Source organism: Diceros bicornis, chromosome 22 (assembly GCF_020826845.1).
Source record: "Diceros bicornis minor isolate mBicDic1 chromosome 22, mDicBic1.mat.cur, whole genome shotgun sequence".
Classification (NCBI taxonomy): domain Eukaryota; kingdom Metazoa; phylum Chordata; class Mammalia; order Perissodactyla; family Rhinocerotidae; genus Diceros; species Diceros bicornis.
This window is the reverse complement of record NC_080761.1, coordinates 42,827,796-42,852,992: the sequence shown is the minus strand read 5'-3', so window position 1 is coordinate 42,852,992 and position 25,197 is coordinate 42,827,796. Positions and strand designations below refer to the sequence as shown.

General features: G+C 37.2%; 1 protein-coding gene across 1 annotated transcript in view; it reads right to left on the bottom strand.

Annotated features, from left to right (window-relative positions):
• Positions 1-25,197, bottom strand: part of FOCAD (focadhesin) — a 269,185-nt gene that overhangs the window by 108,592 nt on the left and 135,396 nt on the right. Inside the window, exon 16 of the mRNA XM_058565883.1 lies at positions 2,822-2,956. Coding sequence (XP_058421866.1) covers positions 2,822-2,956 — 135 coding nt within the window. The remainder of the gene's footprint in view (positions 1-2,821; positions 2,957-25,197) is intronic.

The following is a 25,197-nucleotide window of genomic DNA, read 5'->3' as shown; positions in this document are numbered from 1 at the left end:
TACCCTGTTGGTCAAGTTACTTGTCTGGCATGTAGCAGATATTCAATAAATATTTGTTTAATGAATTGATGGACCTTTTAAAACCTCAGATTCTTTAGGTATAAAATGAAATATACTACCTTCCTATCAGATATTATAACTAATTGGTATAAAGCAACTAGAAGAGTGCTGGGAATATAAGAGGTACTTAAAAATAGTATCTATTATTATTTATTAGTATCTCTAAGTACAGTTTTAATAAATATATTCTGAGTCAATTAAGGAATGTACCAAGCACCTTGCAAAGCAACTCAGAAAACACACTAATTGAAACATGGACTCTATTTTCAATAAGCTTATAGTTTAATGGGGAAAATAATATATGTGTACATATACCTGTAGTATAAAATAGAAATAAACGTTCTTAGTTTAGATAAAGCATTTGGGAATAATAGACTGCTGCTTGCAGAAAAATTCTCAAAGGATGGGACCAAGTAAACCAATTCTTTATTTCCTAAAATAGACTTTAAAATTAGAGATGAAATAGAAAGCCATTCTAGACCAAGAAAAACAGCATGAACAAAGGAAAAGAAATAGAAAAGTTTGGTGGCAGATAAGGAAACAACAAGTGGTTTAGTTTTCCTGGAGTGCAGACGGCAGAAAAGTAGAGTGAGGCCAGATTCTAAAAGGCCTATTGATTAGGTTCAAGAGGTCGGACTTCATTTTAGTCAAACGCAAGGCACTGAGGTGACCGGGGATAGCAATGACCTAAGAAATGCTTTGGAAAAATTACATTCAACTTTGGCTTACATCCAAACAAACTATAAACAAATTTAAACAGTTAACAGAAAACCAACTACTTAAACACACACAGGGAGAGAGGGAAGGAGAGAGGGAGGAAGGAAGAGAAGAAGGGAGAGAGAAGGGGAGACGGGGAGAAGGAGAGGGACAGGGAGAGACAGAAAGAGAGACAGACAGACAGAGGTCTCCCTCTACATTTCTTTACTTCTGCTTCCAAGTGGACTATGGTCACTGAAGGGATCTCCCTTCCTGGGAGGAAACTGATGGATGGAATGGCCCTAAAGCAGTCTATCTGAACAAGAGAGGAGCCCTAATATTAATATAAGCATGAATATAAGTCAAAATAAGATGCCAGTGGAAAAGAATGTAAAATCTGAAGAAAAGGGGCTGCCCCGGTGGGGTAATGGTTAGGTTCACACGCTCCGCTTTGGCAGCCTGGGGTTCGCAGGTTAGGATCCTGGGCGTGGACCTATGCACTGCTCATCAAGCCATGCTGTGGCGGCGTCACACATACAAAATAGAGGAAGATGAGCACACATGTTAGCTCAGGGCTAATCTTCCTCAGCAAAAAGAGGAAGATTGGCAACAGATGTTAGCTCAGAGCCAATCTTCCTCACCAAAAAAAAAAAAAAAATCTTAAGAAGAAAAAAATACATAGTCCAAAAGGCAATTCACAGCCATTGTTAAGCAAACATAAGAAACCAACACATGAACCACTTTATAAATTAACCTGCAATAAAATCTGAATAGCTCAAAGTAAAAGCAATAAGAAGGTACATGAGTTCAGCCCTTGAAGACAGGAAATAAATATACACAACATGTCCTTACTTTTGTTTTTAATCCTAGCTCCTTATCATTAGCCCAGCAGACTTCCTGACAACATAAGGGTACATACCGGTGTATAGTAGCCAAAAAAGACTGTTGGTGAACTATATACTCTAGGAGTCTCAAATTGATTCTTTTTTAAACACCCAAAAACAAAAGCCCAGATATGAGAATAAACTCACAATATCCTGAATTGCTTCATCATTCATTCAGCAACTACTTACTGAATACATATCATGTGCCAGGCACAGTGCTAGGTATTGTATGCCAGTAAGGACAAATTTGATTTTATTCACTATGTGGCATTTAGAATGATTAAAAGTATTATCCTATAATCCCGTGTTGTCACGTGATCTAAAACATGTAAAGGACAGTAATTGAAATCTTATGGAGGGGTAGTTTATCAAAGTCTGTGAAGTACGAATCAAACTACAAGTTCACCAAGACTTCAAGTAGAAATCAATTGCTGCTCTTTGAAGGAAAAGGAAAAAAGGTGGGCATGAAAGGGAATGTGGCTACACAGGTGGAGACATAATGACTTCAGCACCCTCTCATTTCACTCGAAGAAGAGATAATAAAGGAAATGTTAAGCAGAAATACATGAATCTTACAGCAAAGCATCTTCCACCAAGTATTTCAATTCATTACAATGACAAATACTGAGTAGTTCATAAAATTACGTTCCTGTCTTAAGACAGTTTAATTTTACAATCATCCTCATTGAAGATATAGATGAAGAGTATAGATGTGTATAGAATATGTGAACTAACAGCTAAAAAACAAAATCTCTATACCCAAGCTAGAAGTAAAACACAATGACAATATGTCTATACTATTGGGAGGGTCTGCCCTGCTTTATGAAAGTCTTTGTAGCATTTTTAGAACTTAGAAGACCAACAAAATGAACTTAAACTGTTGGCCTCATGAATTTTGTTATTTCAGAAACACTATTTTTAACATATTGACTTTTTAAAATCTTGACTATACTCTCACAATAAAAACTTGGTATCCTTTATGTAAATGAGTCTTAAAGACACAGAATTGATAAGGATGGATATCCTCCATCCTTAAAGATAGCCTAACACATTCTCAGAGCAAAAAGTGCTAAAGGATTTTTGGCGAACAAGAGATTATGAATATTTTTTCCAAAAGTTATTGTAAAGCACATGTCTTTCCAATGTAAAAACAGATAATTTATTGAGCTCCAAAAGCATACCTCATATTCAGCTGTATTGACTGTTAATGAAGGAACCAGAGCAAACAGTTCACTCAGGGTCTTCAAAATGAGAGGTCTTGTGTCACAACTCAGCTTTGGGGAGAGAGCATTCCAAGTGGAGCGAATGCAAACAACCTGTGAAGCAAATACAAAAGTCAATGCCTAACAAAATCCCAACTCACGAAAATCTGTTCTTAAAGAGTACTGTCTTTTACTATAAGGAAACTTAGGAAAAAAACAACATTCCTAGAAGTTAAGATTCAATAAGGTATCCTCAAAAATTATCCTCAAAAGAAATTATTTAAACCAATTTAAACTGTTGTTGAAGAAGATCCAGCCTGCCTCACACAACTGTTTTTTCACTACTTTATTTTGGTTAACCAAAGAAACAAAATTCTCTCCATCTCTGTCTCTCTCTCTCTCTTACACATACGCATACATACACACACACGAAATTAATTCCAGATTAGCTACATACGTTGTTGAAGAACCATTCTCGGAAACAAAGAAGGGTACAATAATGCTAGAACATTTCTAAGGCCAGGTATCCACAGTTCTTGTAGTTCCTCAGCTCTGCTGAAACTACACCCCATTCAGAAAATTAGGATGTTAATATATATAAACCAAACACTCTCAAATCATCCTACAAACTTTTAAAGGAAGTAGGAGAATAATTGTATTATGTAAAATAATAATTTAAGTCTTTGCTTTAAAAGTCACTGCAGATTTTTTAAGAAGCTGTTAAATGATAAAATAAAACTAAAGCTCAACAAAAATGTCATTTTTAACTTGATCCAATTTCCTTAAACCAAGTATTCTTAGTTCATTTCAATATCTGGCTTTATGGTTATTCAAATGTCTTCTTAAGTTCAAGTCCAACTATAACAGATGATTTTTTCACTTGCAGATATTTTATTAAAATTTTAAAACTCAGGCAGGAAGAGTCCCAACACAGATCAATTAGATGGCGTTTAACGAGGATTAATCTTCTTAAAATACTCCAATCTCTTCTCTTAAGCTTCAAGTAACACACACAATTTATCTCCATTTATAAACATAAATTATTTAGGAAAAACTACATGAGGTAGTAAGTGAAAAGATGTCAAAGATAAATGAATAATATATACTTAAGGACACAGATTAAGGAAAGACTCAAAGGAGAAGACAGCAGAAAGAGTATCACAGAAAACTTGATTCAGTGCTTTTGCTCCTATTTTCTACTTTCCATGAAACAGCAGAAAAATGTTCTTTGACTTGGGATCCACTACAAATTTAGATTCCACTAACATTTACTAAGGGCAGCACCACGAGCCAGTCATGGCAATAGGCACAATTATACGAAGCAGCTCTAATGTTACAAATACTTATGTATTTGAAATTAAAAGCAAACCATTCTTTAAAAGCTATCAATTCAACATCAAGTATACACCCAGAGCAGTATATAGTATTAAGAGGAACAATAAAATATAAAACATAATCTAACTCTTCAAAGAATTTAGCACCTTATCACAAAGGAAGAGAAATGTATTTAATTCTAAATTATCAGAAAACAAAAGGAATGTGATTAGATTTTGAGCTATTTTCAACAGAAAATAGTTTTAGGAGGAATCCAGGGAAGAAGCTATGTCAGTGGGCAGGAGTCATCAGAGAGGGTATCAAGACGCAGTAAGTCTTGAAATGAGACTTGAAGAAGGAATGGACAGAAATCAGGCAGACACCCCACGAGGAAAAGAAAGCATAAGTAAAAACACAAAAAAAGCATGTTGTAGGCACAGAAAGAATGAGTACCAGTGAGGAAAGGCTGGCAGATCAGAGAGAACTGAGAATACCAAAGCAGTTTGGATCAGAATCAATAGGAAAAGGTAGCCTCTAGAGATTTTTGAGTTGGGGAACAAACAAAATTAAAATGCTACTTTTGAAAGATTCTTCTGGTAGTCTTATAGCCAAAATCAAAGCAGTCATCCACCTCCCTAATTCCTATTTCTCACTAGTCCCTAACACATCAAGAGCCTCAAAAGTTTTCTAAAAACCTTATGCTCAATATACTCACTAATTGTCCATGCTTTCTCCCCACTTTAAACACCTATCCAATTCTAATCTATGTTGTTTCAAGACCCAGGTCAAATCCCACTTCCATAATTAAGTTTTCTCTTACAATTCAAGCCCTCATTTTATCTCTTTCTTTCCTCCAATTTCTCACACTTAAAACTCTGTACCACCCAATTTAGCCTTTAATTATATACTGTCTAGTACTGCTCACTATTTTTGTGAATGTAAGTTGTCTTCTCAACTAGATATTAAGTTCTTTAAAGACAATGACCATGTCTTACAGTTCTCATTCCCCACTCATCTAGCATGGTAATAAGTATAGAACAGATTATCAGTATTTATCAAGTACTGATGGTACTAGAACCTGAGGAATGGTAAACCTGAGATAGAGAATACAGGAATTAAAAGATCTTGGAGAATGTATTGGAAAGTGAGATGTTTTGGGCTTAGAGATCTGGGTAAATAAATAGCATCATAAGAAAAGGAAGGGAAGCTGGAAGAAGGAGCACATGTGCAGGAGACGGGGGATGGAGATGATGAGCTCTGTTTGAGATATATTTAATTTGAATTAATGGAAAGAATACAGAGAGAAATATCCGGCAGGCAAGAGAAAAAAAGGACTATAACTCAGATGTGAGGTGGGTCAACAACAGCTTTGTCACTCGAATATTTCTGTAAATCAAAATACCATGAAGAAGGATGGCCTCATCCTTTGCATGTCTGATGTACTTTGCAGATCAACAAAAAAGATCTCTGGCCACCAATTAGAGAAGTACAAAAAGGGCCTTGACTTTTCCATAGGTGGTGAGTGGGGAGTGAGGCTACATTTTCTAGGTATTTTCAAGAGTTTAAAATTTTTTTTAAGTTCTTCCTAGAAAGTTTGAAAACTGCCTGAAATAGTCTCTGCATAAGGATTATGAGAAGATATTACAGAATCCCAGCCATGAGTTGTGTCCTTAAATGTAAGCGAGGTATACCTGCAGGTAATATTTGTAAAGCCAGGCTTGCCCACACATAATCAGGAGCAAGGAAGCCTCTGGTAAAGAAGGCTACTTTCTCTTTACTTTCCCTACCCTGGGCTATTCTTGACTAGATCTGAGAGATCTTCTGGGCCTGAGGGCTCCTTGGATTCTATCTATTACCATCTTGTTATGTCCATCCCCTGGAACCCTGTGGATCTGATCCACTAGCCTTTTGACCTGTGCAATCCTGTCAAATTATATCAGATTAGTGAGGCTCATGGTCCTGGCCTTTCCAGCCTTGTTCTGCCTCTACTGTTCATTAACCAATGACTTGTTTGTTTTCAAAAAACAGATGACTTCTGACTCAAGCAATATGATAGGCCATACCTGAAATCATTCATAAAAAGAAAATCCTACTATGTATAACTGAGCTGAAAAGAAAAAAAAAGGGGGGCAGGGGTTAATTACTCAGTGCCAGAAACAAAGAAGGAAATATTTGCACTGAGGTATTGTAATGAAGTTGTCAGTTTCCATAACCTAATAACTTGTGTTTAAATGCCCACATGCAAAGAGGAGATACTACCTTTAGCCTATACAAGGCAGGGAGGTGGAACTGAGACTCCCACATAAAACTAGCACCCTTGAAGGGCTGCAGCCTTAGTGTAATGGTTGGACCAGAAACCACTGAGCTGAGAAATTAACATAAAAAATGGCAGTTATGTTATGCTGGGGGCACCTGGACCACTCTCGAAGGATATTCCCATAAAACATAACCCAAAGGATTCACACAGAAAAATAAAATAAGCCTCTCTAAAAATGAGTTCTGATAAAAAATATTTTTAAACATTTAATGATACAGTCCAACAGGAAGAATCAGCAAAAACAACAAACAGCAGGATTAGACATACAAGACCTTCAGAAAATAGAACAAGTAGAACATAACACTAAAGTACTTAAAGGAATTAAAGATGTAAGACAAGGCATTTAATTCCCAGTAAAAAAATATGGCATGATGGAAAAGAAGAGGCAAATGTGGAAAAGAACCAAATAGAATCTCTAGAAATAGTTACTGAAATTATTAAGTCAACAGATAGGAAGTTATCCTAAATATAGACCACAGAGGTTAGAGTTACAAATTATAAAAAAGAAGTTCCAAGTCAGGCAGCATTGAATGAGGTAGTCTTTCCTATGTTTACCAAGAGTTCCTAAAGGAGTTTAATTTTCAAATGGCCCTTGGAAAAGTGGTTCCAGGACTGGGAGAAAAAATATAGCATAAGTCTGCAGCATCTTATAGTGCCAAAAAGTAAGGAAGTGTTCAAAAAAAGGATGTGGACTTGTTGAGCCACTCTGAAAGACTTCTTAATGGCCAAATAAATAACCATGAGTTCACATTTGTATAAATAAACGAGTGAACAATTAAATAAGGGAGAAGGAATAGCTCTTCCTAACAGAAGAATTCCAATTAATAAATGTAGAAGCAATGAAAGAAATAAAAAATCACCATTAGACAAACACCACAGGAATAACTGTCACAGGTAAGATCTGCTGATGGATACCAAACTTACTAAGCAAAAGTATGAGGACAAACGGGACAATTGGATAGTCTCAAAGTATCTCTTCCTCTTAATTACAAAAGAAAAAATAGTAACTTTGCTATGGAGAAATTCAGGATACATCACCTTAACCAAGTGATTAAGGTTAACATCATCAAGTGATCAACGTTAACATCACCAGTAACAAAACCTATCAGCATCACGTAACCCTGTTATGATACACTCAGAAAGGCACATTACTTCTGTAGTATTCTTGCAAAAACGTATAACCTCAATCTAACCATAAGAAAGTATCATACACACCCAAATCAAAGGACATTTTACAAAATAACCAACCAGGACTCTTTGAAAGCGTCAAGATCGTGAAAGCAAAGGAGACTGAGGACCTGGCACAGATTGGAAAAGAGTTAGAAAACATAACAACTAAATACAATGTGGGATCCTGGACTGGACCCTGGAACAGAAAAAGGACATTAGTGAGAAAACGGGTGGAATCTGAATAAAGTTCGTAGTCTAGTTAATAGTATCACCCAATGTTAATTTCTTAGTTTTGATAACTGGGCTAAAGAAATGCAAGTAAGACATTAGGGAAATGTCTTTGCCTTCAACATTAGGGAAAGCAGGGTGACAAATATGTAAGAACTCTCTGTACCATTTTTCTCTCTTTTTTTTTAATAACACCTCTTTTGAGATATAATTCAGAAACCACACAATTCACCTACTTAAAGTGTACAATTCAACAGTTTTCAGTATACTCACAAAGTTGTGCAACCATCATCACAATCAATTTTAGAACATTTTCATCACTCCAAAAAGAAACCCCATAATCATTTGTCACTCTCCATTTCCCCCCAGCCTTCCCAATCCTAGGCAACTATAAATCTACTTTCCATTTCTATAAATTTGCTTTTTCTAGACCTTTTCTATAAATGAAATCATACAATATGTGGTCTTTTGTTACTGGCTTCTTTCAATTAGCATATTGCTTTTAACATTTATCCATGTTGTAGCACATATCAGTATTTATTCCTTTTTATTGCCAAATAATATTCCATTCTATGTATTATCTCTCTGTATAATTTTTTAACAATTTTCTGTACGTTTAAAGTTATTTCAAAATAAAAGATTAAAAAGTAGGAATAGAGGGCCGGCCCCGTGGCTTAGCGGTTAAGTGCGAGCGCTCCGCTGCTGGCGGCCAGGGTTCGGATCCCGGGCGCGCACCGACGCACCGCTTCTCCGGCTATGCTGAGGCTGCGTCCCACATACAGCAACTAGAAGGATGTGCAGCTATGACATACAACTATCTGCTGGGGCTTTGGGGGGGGAAATAAATAAATAAATAAAATTAAAAAAAAAAAGTAGGAATAGAAAAAAGCACTACTTAAAGAAATAATGGCTGAGAATTTCTAGACAAGGAAAGACATTAATTCTCTATTTTAAGTCCTAAGCAAGATAAATAAAAACAAGTGTACATTATAATGTTTAATATGTTTATAATATGTTTAATAGTTTAACACCATAGGGAAAGAGAACATCTTCAGAGTTAAACGGGAGAAAATACAGACTATCTACAAAGGAACAATTTAGAATAACAACAGACTTTTCAAAATTAACAAGACCAAAAGACCATACAATAAGATCTTAAAAGTGCTGAGGAAACTACCAGCCTACAATACTAAATCCAACATTCAATAGTAAGGGCAAAACAAGCAAGAATAAATAAACTAAATAGAAGGAACAATATCTAGGTATTATGCACATATAGCATATGAATATTTATGCACAAATGTCTCAGAACATCTTGCTTAGTTTGTCTATGAGATTTTGGAGAATTCATTCCATTCTAAGTGCTTACATTATGTATATTTTGTTGGTATTTCTAGAGGAGAATGATACTTTTCCCATGTTATTCCTTCAGAGGAATCTTAGCAACACTAAACAACATAGATTAAGAAGACCCTATGCAGTGTGTATACTGGAAAGAGCCCATGATTGGTGTCAGAAACCCCAGGTTCTCCCATTTGGTAGCTGTGTGACTATGGCAAAGTTATTAATCTCCTTCAATCTGTTTCCCCAGCTACAGAACGGAAATAATACTAGTAACACTTGCTGTATGTATAGCACAAGGTTAACAGTAAAGGCAATTTTGAGACAATTGTATGCAAACATGCTTTATACATTGTAAAAGATGGTTATTGTTATTATAACCAATGGAAAAAATAACAAATCCCAAAAGAATCAGAGCCTTTGCTTCCAATTCTTGTGCTGTAAGAATGACTTTGTTCCTTTACAGAGGAACAGATAGCTATCTTCTAATTTTACTTCCAAAAGCTATTTCTAGAAACTCATGAGAACAGCCTACTCCTGTTGTCCTGATGCTTTACTCCAACAGAGGGAAAGCTTTATAAAAACCTTTAGGCTGTGAAAACCGCCTTATTTGCCCTTACATAATGAAGGTAAAAGAAACTGCCTTCACAATTAAAGGACTCAAGTCATCATCATGCAGTGAAGCCCTCTTAAGCTAATTCAGCACACACAATTCACAAAACAGGATGCTTCTGTTACCAAAATACAATAACAGGGGATAAGAGGGAGTTTAAGGGGACACAATCAATGAAGCAGAAACGATGGAAAAAATAACATTCTTTCTTATCCTAATAATATGGGTTCAAAGGTTATAAGTATAAAAAAATGACTAGCACAGGTTTATTTAAGCAATTTCACAGTCTTTTAATGTCTGAGACTAGTTTATTACCAAGGCAGTATTGTAGAAAATAATAGGAATAAATACTTAGTTGCCTTTCTAAGTCCCTTATAATCTAAAGGACAGTCATTCCAATGATTTTCCATTAGAGCTGCTCAACTTCTGTCCTGTTCATGGCAAATAATGTAAAAGTGCATATCTAAATCCCAAACTGTGGCTTACTGAATCAAAAATATTTGTACTTGGGACTGGCCCTGTGGCCTAGTGGTTAAGTTCGGCGCACTCTGTTTGAGCAGCCCAGGTTCAGTTCCCAGGCGCACACCTACACCACTCATCAGCCATGCTGTGGTGGCGTCCCACATACAAAATAGAGGAAGATTGGCACAGATGTTAGCTCAGGGCAGATCTTCCTCAAGCAGAAAGAGGAAGATTGGCAACAGATGTTAGCCCAGGGTGAATCTCCCTCAGCAAAAAAAAAAAAAAAAAAATTTGTACGTGATGTAGTCAAGCTACTCTCATATTAACAATCCCTAACATCACTATGCCATTTCCAAAAGAGGTACAACAGAGACCTTTCAAATTATTCTGTATTTCTGAAAAACTGTTTGGCAGTTTGTAGTGCAGACTTGTAATTCTAATATCTTAATAGAACAGGCTTAGAATTGTGTAAGTGACACAAGTGAAAACAGAGAGGCATTTATTAAACAGATTGATCTAGACGATCGAGCCACCCAAGGGACTCACTACTCAGTGGCCAGGGACTGTAGGTTTCTCTTATTCCCCAGGTGAGAAGTTGCAGCTTCCCTGAGATACCTCCCTACAGGGAACAATATCTTCCAATGCAAAGTCCATTGATTTCTCTGCAGGAACAGAAAGAATGACACAAGGAGCTTCCTGCAGGGACGTTCACTTTTCAGTTTTGCTAGATTCTGTCTGGATTAATTATCTATTTCATGTTGGACATTCTTCTGGCATGAACCAGGAAACTCACAGTAAGAATGTGTCAGAAATATCCTTTGACAAGAAAATGATTAGTGCTTTATTCCCCCCAAACAACCAGAGGGAGTTTTTTTTTTTTGATATGAAAAAGGCCAACTCCTTCCCCTGTTCAGATAAGTGGAGGGTAGACTCCAGGTAATAAAAATAACAGAAATTCATTCAAAATAACTTAAAACCCAGAAAACCAACTGCCAGAAAGTTGTTCAACAGATATAAAATTAAAAGCAAAGCAAATTGAGTATCCACTAGCAACGACAATAAAATGTCATCCATCTAAATTTTAAAAAGGGCTAAAAGGACTATTATGAGTGCACCGTAGAAAGAGATTGAGAAATACAGTTTAGTGCCATTTCATACTGAAAAACAACATGCTGTGTATCAAAAATAATTGATGAATTAAGCAGTCACTCCAGAGGCTCTAAAAACACTTTAGAGGGCAATTTTAAATTGCAAAGATGAAACTTTTAGGAATACCTATTGAGTTTAGTCCACTTTACAAATATGGAGTTCCATGAATATATTTCTAAGTAACCAATGTTGACAGTTACTGAAACTTACCTGATTACATTTTCACTGAAAATGATTCTTGTACCTCCCTCCACCTACTCTATGTATCCACAGAGTTTGGGATAACAGAACTAACAAACTCTTCATGGAAAACAATAGTGAAGATTAGTCTTTCAGGCCTGAATGGCTTATACAGATCTATCTACAACTCCCTAATAACAAAGAGGAAACATACCTGTGACCCCTTGTTGTGAAACAAACAAGCTCCTGTTAAAGAAAATTAAAGGCAAAACCTGTAATCTATAAGTTCAAGAGAAAGGAAAAACACCATTTTTAGAAATTACTTTGTTCTTCAGTACTGGAAAGCCAGTGATTTATAACAAAAATGGTTCCCAAAACAAGGTTTGAACAAGTCTAAACAAAGTTTTTCCATCCATACAAATGCAGCATCTAGCAGAGTGCTTGGCATGTAAAGGCACTCCTCTCAAAATAAATTTGTTGAATGAATGAATAGTGCTAATTGGCCCACCAACAACAACAACAGGGCTGGGTACTTTTTCTGTCAAGGGCCAGAGATTTAATATTTTAGGCTTTGCGGGCCACACAGTCTCTGTGACAACTACTCAACTCTGCCATTGTATCATGAAAACAGCTATTGATTAAAGCAGCATAAATATATTGCAAATATTGCTAAGTAATCACTAAACATAAAAGGTAAAAAAAATCAACCAGAAATGGCATGGCTTGTGTGGAAGACAGAGATGGCCATGATTGAAAAATGCTTCCCCAAAATAAATATTTTGAATTAACCATTTTTTTGATGCCCTGAAGGTTTTACACCTCAGAGCAATGACCTAAGAAATATTTACAATAAGTAGAGATCTGCCTTCCTTTTACAAAGTAGAAAGGAGGCAATTATGAAAGAAAAGTTGGGAAAAGAGAAATAGCATGATCTCAGGCAGATAAGTGTTAGAGAAGAGTAGACAGTGAAGTTGAAGATCTGGAAGTGTAGTCCTTAAATCTAGGCATGTTTACCTATCCCTTAGAAAGTCTTCAAATGCCCCATGTACTCCAGTTTGTAGGCTGCGGCTTTAATGAATTGTTCACTGCAAATTGTAGACGCTCACTCCCGGACCTAAGTCTCTTGAGAGACAGCAAATCCAATCCCCTCCTAAGCAAATACTAAGGAGTTCAAAAATTCAAATTATATGCAAAAACGCCACAACTCTAAGTGAGCTATTAATGTCTTAAATTATTCTCAGAAGTCTACATTGCAATTGACATCAGAAAATCCCAGAAAAGCATCAGTACAACAGCAATGGTAAAGGAACCTTCCAAGACAGCAAACTGCAACTGTTGGAGGAGAGGAGAAGATAGATTGCTGATTTTCAAAAGAATAGTAAAGAGATGAGGAAACAAGAGGCACCAAAAAGAAATGTCAGCAAAGTTGGAGAACCAGAACACAGGCCCCCCTATAGGGCCCTGGCATCCAGGAGAGGAGGGAGATGTTTGTAAGGAAAGCTTCCATGGCTTTTTACACTCAAGAGTAGTTAAGGAAGTATGGGAAACGTCTATGGGCTTTGCCAGTCATAAAGTCTTTTTTCATTTTTCCATCCAAATTAAAAATTAAATAAACTACTTTCTGTTTAAACTTCTTGTTTACCATGAAAAATTAAGAGTATAGGAAAGCAATGCTTTCCCCTCAACTCTTTTCAAACCTAACTGTTCATTTGCATCAGAAATATAAATCTGCTAAACAATAAATCTGATTAAGATACAAAAACATTTATCACAGTGTGGTTTATAATATGAAAAAAAATAAAAACAAAACAGAAAACAATTTAAGTATCCCCATAATAGGAAATTCATTAACTACGTTACAGCCGTGTGCTCATTCAATTAGATGTCAGCAGATTATCAACATGACATGGTGCTCATGATGAACTGCTGGCTGAAAAAATAGGTTACAAAAGAATAGGTATAGTATGATTCCTTTTTTGTTACATACATATCTCTGTGGCTTATAGATGATTTTTAATCTTCTTTTCCTCAGTCATAATTTCTGACTTTCCTCCTATAGACATATAATACTTGAGTCACATTTTAAAGAAATATGTATCCATTTTATGAAGTTGAGCCTTAATCATTTTTCTATAATTTAATTTTATTTGATTCTCCTACTTCCCTACAGCTTACATAAAGGTTTATTTTCATATGACACTTAAAATTAGTGTATTTTTTAAATGATATTTGGTGAAGCGATCATTCTTTGGTAAAAACTGACATGTATGTTTCTTCTATCCACCCACCTAAATTAATATTTCTTCAGGGAAACTTGGAAGTTGACTATAGCTGTTCTTATTTTACAAAATGGAGCCAAACATCTTCCACCATACATGGAAAACCTAATATAATTCCACAGATTTTTTTATACACCCTTATTGCCAGGCATGATTATTGCTCCTCCTTCCACAAAGCATAAGCCAGGAATTAACAACTATTCCTGCCACATCAACTAAATATATGGCTGGTGATAACTATACAATCCATAAACACACGCCAGGAAAATAATGCTGCACAAAACTGAAAAGATTCTGAGCAGATGGACTAAAGAGCTTCCTGTAGGGTCTCAAAGAAAAATAATAGCAAGTGGCATCATAAGAGTTTAGATTTAACATGCTACAACATGGATGAATCTTGAAAATATCAGGCTATGTGAAAGAAGCCAGTCACAAAATACCACATATTGTATGACTCCATTTATATGAAATGGAAAACAGGCAAATCTATACAGATAGAAAGTAGATTATTGGGTGTATAGGGCTGGGGGCAGGGGAGGGATAGGGGTACTGTGGGGTGATGGCTAAGGGGTGTGAAGTTTCTTTTTGGGGTGATGAAAATGTTCTAAACTTGATCGTGGTGACGGTTGCACAACTCTATGAATACACTAAAAGCCATCGAATTATACATTATTAATGGCTGAATTGTACTGTCTGTGAATTTTATATCAATAAAGCTTTTTACAAAAAAAAAAAAAGAGTTTAGATTCGGTGTGGTCCTGCTTGACAAGAGGGAAACAGATATTTTGGTATCAGAGAACTCTAGGTTCAAACCTTGCCTGTGCCACTAATCAGCTAAGTGACCTTCAGTTTTCTCATCTGCAAAATGAAGGGTAGTATTTGTATTAGTCAGGATTCCTCAGAGAAACAGAACTATACATATATATATATGGAGAAAGAGAGAGAGAGATTTATTACAGGAATTGGCTCACACAATTATGGAAGCCGAGATGTTACACAATCTGCCAGCTGCAAACTGGAGAACCAGGAAAGCTGGTGGTATAATACAGTCCGAGTCCAAAGTCCTCAAGACCAAGAGCTTCAATATCTGAGGGCAAGAGAAGATGGAGGTCCCAGCTCAAGAAGAAAGAGAATTTGCCTTTCCTTCACCTTTGTGTTCCATTTGGGCCCTCAATGGATTGAATGATGCATTGGTGAGGGTAGACCTCATTTCTCAGTCTACTGCTTCAAATTCTAACCTCTGCCAGAAACATCCTCACTGACACATCCAGAAATAACGTTTCACCAGCTATCTGATCATCTCTTAGGTCAGTCAAGCGGACACACAAAATTGGCCATCACAGTATTAACATAATCTCACAAGGTTACTATGAAGTTACTATAAAAAGACTTAACACAGTATTTGGCAACAGGTAAGCACTCGACAAATGTTTGCTCTTGGTACCAGTCTTAAGATTATATTCTGTTTTTAATTCTTTAACTTGGTTAGTTTTCCAAATATGGATCAGACATTGGAGCACCATCCATTTTCAGCACTAGGCTAATTGTGCTTCATCAGAATTCAACTTCCATGGCCACTTCAATCAACACCTTTTCTGGGGTCTGATGAGCATTAATACCTAGGATGTTCATTTGGCATCCAATTCATCCAACAGTGCCAGCTGTACTTACTATAAAACTCCCATCATATTGTTTGGGGAAGGTTCCCAAGCCGAGTGGAAGAAGTAAAGAGATTTTAAAAGCTCTCATTTTTCCTTTACTCTCTTTTATCCTCACTCTTTTGTACTGAACTTTTGGCTGCTAAAATAGTTTGCGGCTGAAGATAACAAAGTCCAACCAGAGGAAAAGAGGAGCACCAGGAAGTTGGCTGCTTCCACCTAGGTTAGCTCTAGTTTTAAGCTTTAAGGCAGAGAAATAAAGGAGATTTGGAAGTTTCCTTTGACTCTATGCAGCCTAACCTCCAGGGTAGGAAAGGAAGTAAGACTGGGCAAAAACTCCACGTAGGAATAAAAAGTATGCATTTCTCTGCGGTGGCTTCAGACACTTAGCAGAGCCACAGATGTCTAGACAAGGCACAAGTGGCTGAGGAGAGAACACTCCAACACAATCACCGAAACAGCCATGTTCTAGCCTGGAACCCCTGAGGATAACCCAGTGCATCTACCTGAGTGTAGAAGACGTCTGAGGCCTTCACACCACTCCTTTGACCCTTCTTCACTCCCAAACTACAAGAAAGTAAATATAAATTTCTATCCCAATAATAATGATAATTAAAGTTTGAGATTTCCTTGTATTTTCTATTTATCTCAATGCATCATATAGTTGATTCTCAGCTAACTGCCACCAGATCATGAGTAATGCCTACTTACATTAACATTTGAACTGCATTCACATTTAGTACATAAATGAAAGAATAAAGAGTTTAGTTACAGTGGTCAACCATGTTTTCCAAACTATCAAGACACATATGAAAAATTTATAAACCTCCTATGTAGGAAAGAATATAAGGAAAGCAGCACTCCCATATTATGCAGATAGTTCAAAAGAGAGAAACCTTTATGTATGGTAATTATATACCCTTGGGTCAGCAATTCCATTTCTAAATATTTACCCTAAGGAAATAGAGATTTGTGCTAAGGGTTAGCTCTATGGATAATCATTGCAGCACTGTAGATGATAGCAAAAATTAGAAACAAAATACCCATCAATAAAAGATTGATAGGGGCTGGCCCCATGGCTTTGCGGTTACGTGCGCGCGCTCCACTACTGGCGGCCTGGGGTTCAGATCCCGGGCGCGCACCGACGCACTGCTTCTCCGGCCATGCTGAGGCCGCGTCCCACATACAGCAACTAGAAGGATGTGCAACTATGACATACAACTATCTACTGGGACTTTGGGGAGGAAAAAAAAAGGAGGCGGATTGGCAATAGATGTTAGCTCAGAGCAGGTCTTCCTCAGCAAAAAAAGAGGAGGATTAGCATGGATGTTAGCTCAGGGCTGATCTTCCTCACCAAAAAAAAAAAAAAAAAAAACCCTCAACATGCATATTCTAAAGAGTAAAAATTCATTGAAACAATGGGATAGAAAAGGTGAAATCGGAACTTTCCTGGACAATTCAAGATGTCTCATAAACGAGCTAGAATGGAAATCTCATAACAGGCCAACACCTCTGTTAAGAACTAGAAGTGGAGATTAATAAAAAGAGGTTATTACAGCCCCAAAGTGGCTCACAGGAACACAAACATGGAAACAAGCATTTGCAGTAAGTTCTGATGCTCAAATATAGAGGGATGCTGTGGGGCAAAGAGGGAAGGACACAAACCTAAGGGGTAAGGCAATTCCACAAAGGAGAAACAGAAATCACTCAACAAACTTCATTATTAACCTAACAGCTATGAAATGTCCCACTACTAATAAGAGTCTTACTGGCATTCTTAGATGAACTTAAATTCACTAAATTTCCAAAGCAGCTTATACTCCTGCTTTGTAGGATTTATCACAACTGTAAACAGATAAATGTACCATGAAAGGTTAAATGTCCATTTGCTCTGGGCCCCCAACTCAGGATGAAAGTTTCCTGAAGGTAAGAACTATGTCTGTCTTTTACATCATTGTATCTGTAGCATCTAACAGCCCCTTGTGCACAGTATGCACACAAATTTTAGTTGAATGAATAAATATAATTAAAAACTTCTGGTTTATCCTTTCCTCCATAGGGTGGGCTCAGAAAGCAGGTTGTTTTGCCTGTCCCAGGGATGCCTTTCACTTATAACTTAGAATCAAGTCCCTCTTTAATACTCCTCTGCAATTGCTAACTCCAAACCCTAACCAATTCTAAGTGGTTCTTAAATTTTCCATGGCTAACTACTGTCTGTCTTGCTCTCTAAATCTCTAAGCCATTCTTATTCAGCTCCTTTTATTTATCAAGTGCCAGGAGGCTATCTCTTTTCCCCCCTTTGGGGTAGGGGTACGCAAGAGGATGGGGGCGGGGAGGTGGGAAGAGTGGTGAGGAATTAATTACATCATATTATATGATACAGAATAAAGGGCAAGGGATTAGTATTGCATTCAAATCTCAACTCTGCCCCTTAGCTCTAGCCTCTTGGGAAAATTACTTATACTCTGTGGATCTTAGCTTTTTCACACATAAAATGAGGACAATACCACCAAACTCACAGAGATATTGTGATAATTAAATGGAATAATGTATGTCATACACTTAGTGTCGTGCCTTGACCACAACAGGCACTCAATAAATGAAGAGTTGTTTTCCTTGTTTTCGTGGTTATTACACAATGATTTTTGTTTCTAAATTACTTATTTACAGACAGTTCCTCTAAGTGAATGTTATATCCTAGTTTCTTTAGTCAGGTCTTTATCCCTTCAAAGCATTTCTATGTCATATAACAAAACAAAATGTGGAAAAAAATCATATTTAGCAGACCTCTTCATAATGATGGTTTATCATGGCCCCTTTGAAAGACATCTTAGCATAAGTTCCACAGGAGCATACTGTAGACCACGCTTGTTTGTAAATCTCTACTGGTAAAAAAATTTTAACATACCAGCATATATGTACACTTATTAATATGTTATATACGTGAACAATAGGAAAGAAAATATTAGGCAAAGTAAAAACATTTGGAACAATTGTCCTGAATAAAAGAAAAATGTAGGGGAGTGACGTCAGCATCATGGCAGAGGGAGCTTTCCCGTAAACTCTTCCCCTGATAAGATACAACAAAAGGAAAAGTCACAGACCAACAACAGACTCCTAGACAGCGAAAAGCAAGATCGGAAAGATCCACACTGCCGCACATCTGAGAGTGGAACGTGCTGGGCCCCCAGAGGAAGTGAAGAGAGGTAAAGAGAACTCCTCTCTCTCCCCATCAGATCAGCGTTCCCGGTCCACGTGGCTCCCAGACAGGGGGGAGGGGCAGCCCTCTGTGGGGCAACCGTAGCTCTTCAGGATCTCCCAGCCAGTGGGAAACTCCCACAGAGAGGACTCAGAACTGCTACAGGGGTACCATCAATATCTGAGCACACCAGGAGAGTGGATAACGAGGGGCAAGCAAGAAGTCCCCCACGCCAGGGACCCAGTGGGCAAAAGAGAGAGACCCCCCACTGCCCACAAGCCGGACACTGCAGCTCAGCCAAACAGACCAAGTGGCCAGTGGATCACAGCGAAGAGCCGGGGCAGAGCGCAGGGGGCTCAGATTACACAGCCCTTAACCCCCACACAGTGGGGGTGGCTGGAAATTGCAACCAGGTATTTCCAGGGTGAGGAAAAACAAAGCCAATACAGGAACTACAATGCAAAGGTACATGAAATCACCAGACCAGAAGGAAAATGACAAGCACCCAGAAACCAACCCTGAAGACAGAGATCCATAACCTAAACGACAGAGATTTCAAAATAGCTATTATACAAAACCTCAACGAAATACCAGACAACACAAACAATTCAATGAGATTAGGAGTTTCTTCACAAAAGAGATTGAAATCACAAAGAAAAACCAATCAGTTCTGATGGAGATGAAGAACACAATGGAGGAGATAAAGGAGAATCTGGAATCTTTAAAGAACAGAGCTGACAATATGGAGGAAAGAATTAGCATTATAGAGGATAGGAATACAGATATGCTCCAGATGGAAGAGGAAAGAGAACTAAGACTAAAAAGAAAGGAAGAAAGTCTCCGAGAAATATCTGACACTATTAGGAAACGTAACGTAAGAATTATAGGTATTCCTGAGGGTGAAGAGAGGGAAAGAGGAACAGAGAGCCTACTCAAGGAAATAATAGCTGAGAATCTCCCAAATCTGGGGAAGGAGCAGGAAATACCAGTAAGTGAAGCCAATAGGTTACCTAAATACATCAACAGGCAACGGCCCACTCCACAACATGCAGTGGTAAGGCTGGCCAAAGTCAATGACAAAGAAACAATATCAAGGGCAGCTAGGCAAAAACAAAAAATAACGTACAAAGGAACTCCCATCAGGCTCTCAGCAGACTTCTCAACAGAAACTTTACAGGCTAGGAGACACTGGAATGATATATTCAAAATACTGAAAGACAAAAACTTTCAGCCAAGAATACTCTATCCAGCAAAAATATCATTCAAATGTGATGGAGAAACAGTAACTTTCCCAGATAAACAAAAGCTAAGGGACTTCATGGCCACGAGACCCCCACTACAAGAAATACTCAAGAAGACCCTCAGGCCTGAAAAAAAGAAAAGAAAGGGAATACAAAGCTTGGAGCAAGGAGAAAAATAGGTAGACAAAATCAGAAAAATAGTAGATCTTTACTGGAATAGGTTAGCAACTACTTAAATACCAAATTCAAAGATCAAAGGAAGGAATTCACCAAAAATAAATATAACCTTATCACTGTAAACACACACCCACAACACAAGATAGAATAAGGTATAACAAGAACGACTTAGAAGGCGAATTAACTTAGTATAAGGAAATAACAGGCCATCAGATAATGGACTATCTCATGCACAAGATTTTTTATACAAACGTCAAGGTAACCACTAAACAAAATCACATATGATAAACAAAGAGAAAACTAGAAGAGTCATAAGATAGAGCAACCAAACAGAATTGGCAGTCTGAAACAAATGGGACAAGAAACAAAGGAAATGCAAAAGAACCAGAAAATAAGTGACAAAACAGCAACATTAAGCCCTCATATATCAATAATTACCCTAAATTTAAATGGATTGAACTCTCCAATCAAAAGATACAGAGTGGCAGGATGGATTAAAAAGCAAGACCCAACAATATGCTGCCTCCAGGAAACACATCTCAGCTCTACAGACAAGAACAGGCTCCGAGTGAAAGGATGGAAGAAAATATTCCAAGCTGATGGCAAACAAAAAAAAAGCAGGTGTTGCCATACTCATATCAGACAAAGTAGACTTCAAGATAAAACAGGTTGAGACAAAGAAGGGAAATATATAATGGTAAAAGGGACACTCCACCAAGAAGACATATCACTTATAAATATATATGCACCCAACATAGGGGCACCAATGTACATAAAGCAACTATTAACAAACCTAAAAGGAGACATTAACAACAACACAATAATAGGAGGGGATCTTAATACCCCACTTACATCAATGGATAGATCATCCAGACAAAAAATCAATAAAGAAATAGTGGACATCAATGAAAAACTGGACGAGATGGACCTAGTAGACATATACAGAGCACTCCATCCAAAAACAGCTGACTACACATTCTTCTCAAGCACGCATGGAACATTCTCAAGGATAGACCATATGTTGGGAAACAAAGCAAGCCTCAATAAATTTAAGAAGATTGAAATCATAACAAGCATCTTTTAAGAACATAATGCTATGAAACTGGAAATCAACCATGAAAAAAAACTGGGAAAGTGACAAAAATGTGGAGATTAAACAACATGCTACTGAATAACCAATGGATCATTGATGAAATTAAAGGAGAAATCAAAAACTTTCTGGAAACAAACGAAGATGAAAATATGCCATACCAAACCATATGGATGCAGCAAAAGCGGTCTTGAGAGGGAAACTCATAGCAATACAAGCCCACCTTAACAAACAAGAAAAAGCCCAAATAAGCAACCTTAAATTACACTTAACAGAACTACAAAAAGAAGAACAAACAAAGCCCAAAGTCAGCAGAAGAAGAGAAATAATAAAAATCAGAGCAGAAATAAATGAAATTGAGACCAAAAAAAAACAGTAAAAGGATTAATGAAACAAAGAGTTGGTTCTTTCAGAAGATAAACAAAATTGACAAACCCTTAGCCAGACTTACCAAGAAAAAAAGAGAAAAGGCTCAAGTAAATAAAATCAGAAATGAAAGAGGAGAAATTACAACAAACACCATGGAAATACAACGGATTATAAGAGAATACTATGAGACATTATATGCCAACAAACTGGACAATCTAGAAGAAATGGATAAATTCTTAGACTCATACAACCTCCCAAAACTGAACCAAGAAGAAATGGAGAATCTGAATAGACCAATCACAAGTAAAGAGATTGAAATACTAATCAAAAACCTCCCAAAAAATAAAAGTCCAGGACCAGATGGCTTCTCCAGTGAATTTTACCAAACATTCAAAGAAGATTTAATACCCATCCTTCTCAAACTATTTCAAAAAATAGAGGAAGATGGAACACTTCCTAAATCATTCTACGAGGCCAAAATCACCCTGATACCAAAGCCAGAGAAAGACAATACAAAGAAGGAAAATTACAGGCCAATATCACTGATGAACATAGATGCAAAAATTCTCAACAAAATATTGGCAAACCGAATACAGCAATACATTAAAAAGATCATACACCATGATCAAGTGGGATTTATACTAGGGACACAGGGATGGTTCCAACATCCGCAAATCAATCAATGTGATACACCACATCAACAAAACAGAATAAAAACCACATGGTCATCTCAACAGATGCAGAGAAGGCATTTGACAAGATACAACATCCATTTATGATAAAAACTCTAAATAAAATGGGTATAGAAGGAAAGTACCTCAACATAATAAAGGCTATTTATGACAAACCCACAGCCAACATCATACTCAATGGGGACAGAATGAAAGTCATTCCTCTGAGAACAGGAATGAGGCAGGGATGCCCACTCTCACTACTCCTATCCAATATAGTACTGGAGGTTTTGGCCAGAGCAATTAGGCAAGAAAAAGGAATCCAAATAGGCAACGAAGAAGTGAATCTCTCACTATTTGCAGATGACATGATTTATATATAGAAAACCCTAAAGAATCCGTTGGAAAACTATTAGAAATAATCAACAACTACAGCAAAGTTGCAGGGTACAAAATCAATCTACAAAAAATCAGTTGCATTTCTATATGCTAATAACGAACTAACAGAAAGAGAGCTCAAAAGATAATACCATTTACAATTGCATCAAAAAGAATAAAATATCTAGGAAGAAATCTTACCAAGGAGGCAAAAGACCTATACAATGAAAAGTACAAGACATTATTGAAAGAAATTGATGATGACATAAAGAAATGGAAAGACATCCCATGCACATGGATTGGAAGAATAAACATAGTTAAAATGTCTATATTACCTAATGCAATCTACAGATTCAATACAATTCCAATCAGAATCCCAATGACGTTCTTCACAGAAATAGAATAAAGAATACTAAAATTTGTATGGGGTAACAAAAGACCCCAAATAGCTAAAGCAATCCTAAGAAAAAAGAACAAAGCTGGAGGCATCACAATCCCTGACTTCAAAACATACTACAAAGCAATAGTAATCAAAACAGCATGGTACTGGTACAAAAACAGACACACAGATCAATGCAACAGAACTGAAAGCCCAGAAATAAAACCACACATATACGGACAGCTAATTTTCGACAAAGGAGCTAAGAACATACAATGGAGAAAGGAAAGTCTCTTCAATAAACGGTGCTGGGAAAACTGGACAGCCACATGCAAAAGAATGAAAGTGGACCATGTGTTATCGCCATTCACAAAAATTAACTCAAAATGGATCAAAGACCTGAAGGTGAGACCTGAAACTAAAAAACTCATAGAAGAAAACATAGGCAACACACTATATGACATTGGTCATAAAGGAATCTTTTCAGATGACACACCTACCTAGACTAGGGAAACTAAAGAAAAAATAAGCAAGTGGGACTTTATCAGATTAAAGAGCTTCTACAAGACAAATGAAACCAGAATCAAAATGAACAGACAGCCCACCAGCTGGGAGAAAATATTTGCAAAACATATATCTGACAAGGGGTTGATCTCCATAATATACAAAGAACTCACACAACTGAACAACAAAAAAACAAACAACCTGATCAAAAAATGGGCAGAGGAAATGAACAGACACTTCTCCAAAGAAGATACACAGATGGCCAACAGGCACATGAAAAGATGTTCAACATCACTAATCATCAGGGAATGCAAATCAAAACAACACTAAGATAGCACCTCATGCCCGTTAGAATGGCTATAATCACCAAGACAAAAAACAACAAATGTTGGAGAGGATGTGGAGAAACGGGAACCCTCATACACAGCTGGTGGGAATGCAAACTGGTGCTGCCTCTATGGAAAATGGTATGGAGATTCCTCAACGAGTTAAAAATAGAAATACCCTATGATCCAGCTATCCCACTACTGGGAATCTATCCAACGAAACTGAAATTAACAATCCAAAGAGGCTTATGCACCCCTATGTTCATTGCAGCATTATTCACTATAGCCAAGGAGTGGAAGCAACCTAAGTGTCCCTCGACTGATGATTGGATCAAGAAGATGTGGTATATATATACAATGGAATACTACTCAGCCATAAAAAAAGACAAAATCGTCCCATTTGCAACAACGTGGATGGGCCTGGGGGGTATTATGTTAAGTGAAGTAAGCCAGAAAGAGAAAGACAAACAACGTGTGATCTCACTCATATGTGGAATATAAACCAACACATGGACAGAGAAAACTGTATTGTGGTTATCAGGGGCAATGGGGGTGAGGGGTGGGCACAAGGGGTGAAGGGAGACATATATACGGTGATGGACCGACAAAAATGTACAACCCAAAATTTCACAATGTTATAAACTATTAAAACATCAATAAAAAAAAATTCAAAAAAAAAGGTAAAACATCTTTAAGTTCAATAACCTTTGAATCTCTATGTAATACAAATATCTTTCAGGGACAGTCCTATTCTCAGCATAAATTATTATAAATAATATAATTTGCCAATAAGCACATGAAAAGATGCTCAACACCATAAGTCATTAACACACTGCAAATCGAAACCACAATGAGATACCACTTCATACTCAAAAGGATGGCTATAATAAAAAAGACAGACAATAACAACTGTTGGTGAGGAGGTGGGAAAAATGGGAACTCGTACTTTGCTGGCAAGAATGTAAAATGGTGCAACCACTTGGAAAAATTGTTTGGCAGTTCCTTCAAAAGTTAAAAGTAGAGATACCATATGACCCAGAAATTCCATTCATAGGTATATATCAAGAGACTTGGAAACATACGTTCACACAAAAACTTGTACACAAATGTTCATAGCAGCATTATTCATAACAGTCGAAAAGTAGAAACTCGGGGCTGGCCCGGTGGTGTAGTGGTTAAGTTTGCGCGCTCTGCTTCTGGCGGCCCGAGGTTCACAGGTTCAGATCCTGGGCGCAGACCTACACACCACTCTTCAAGCCACGCTGTGGCAGGCGTCCCACAATGAAGTAAAGGAAGATGGGCACAGATGT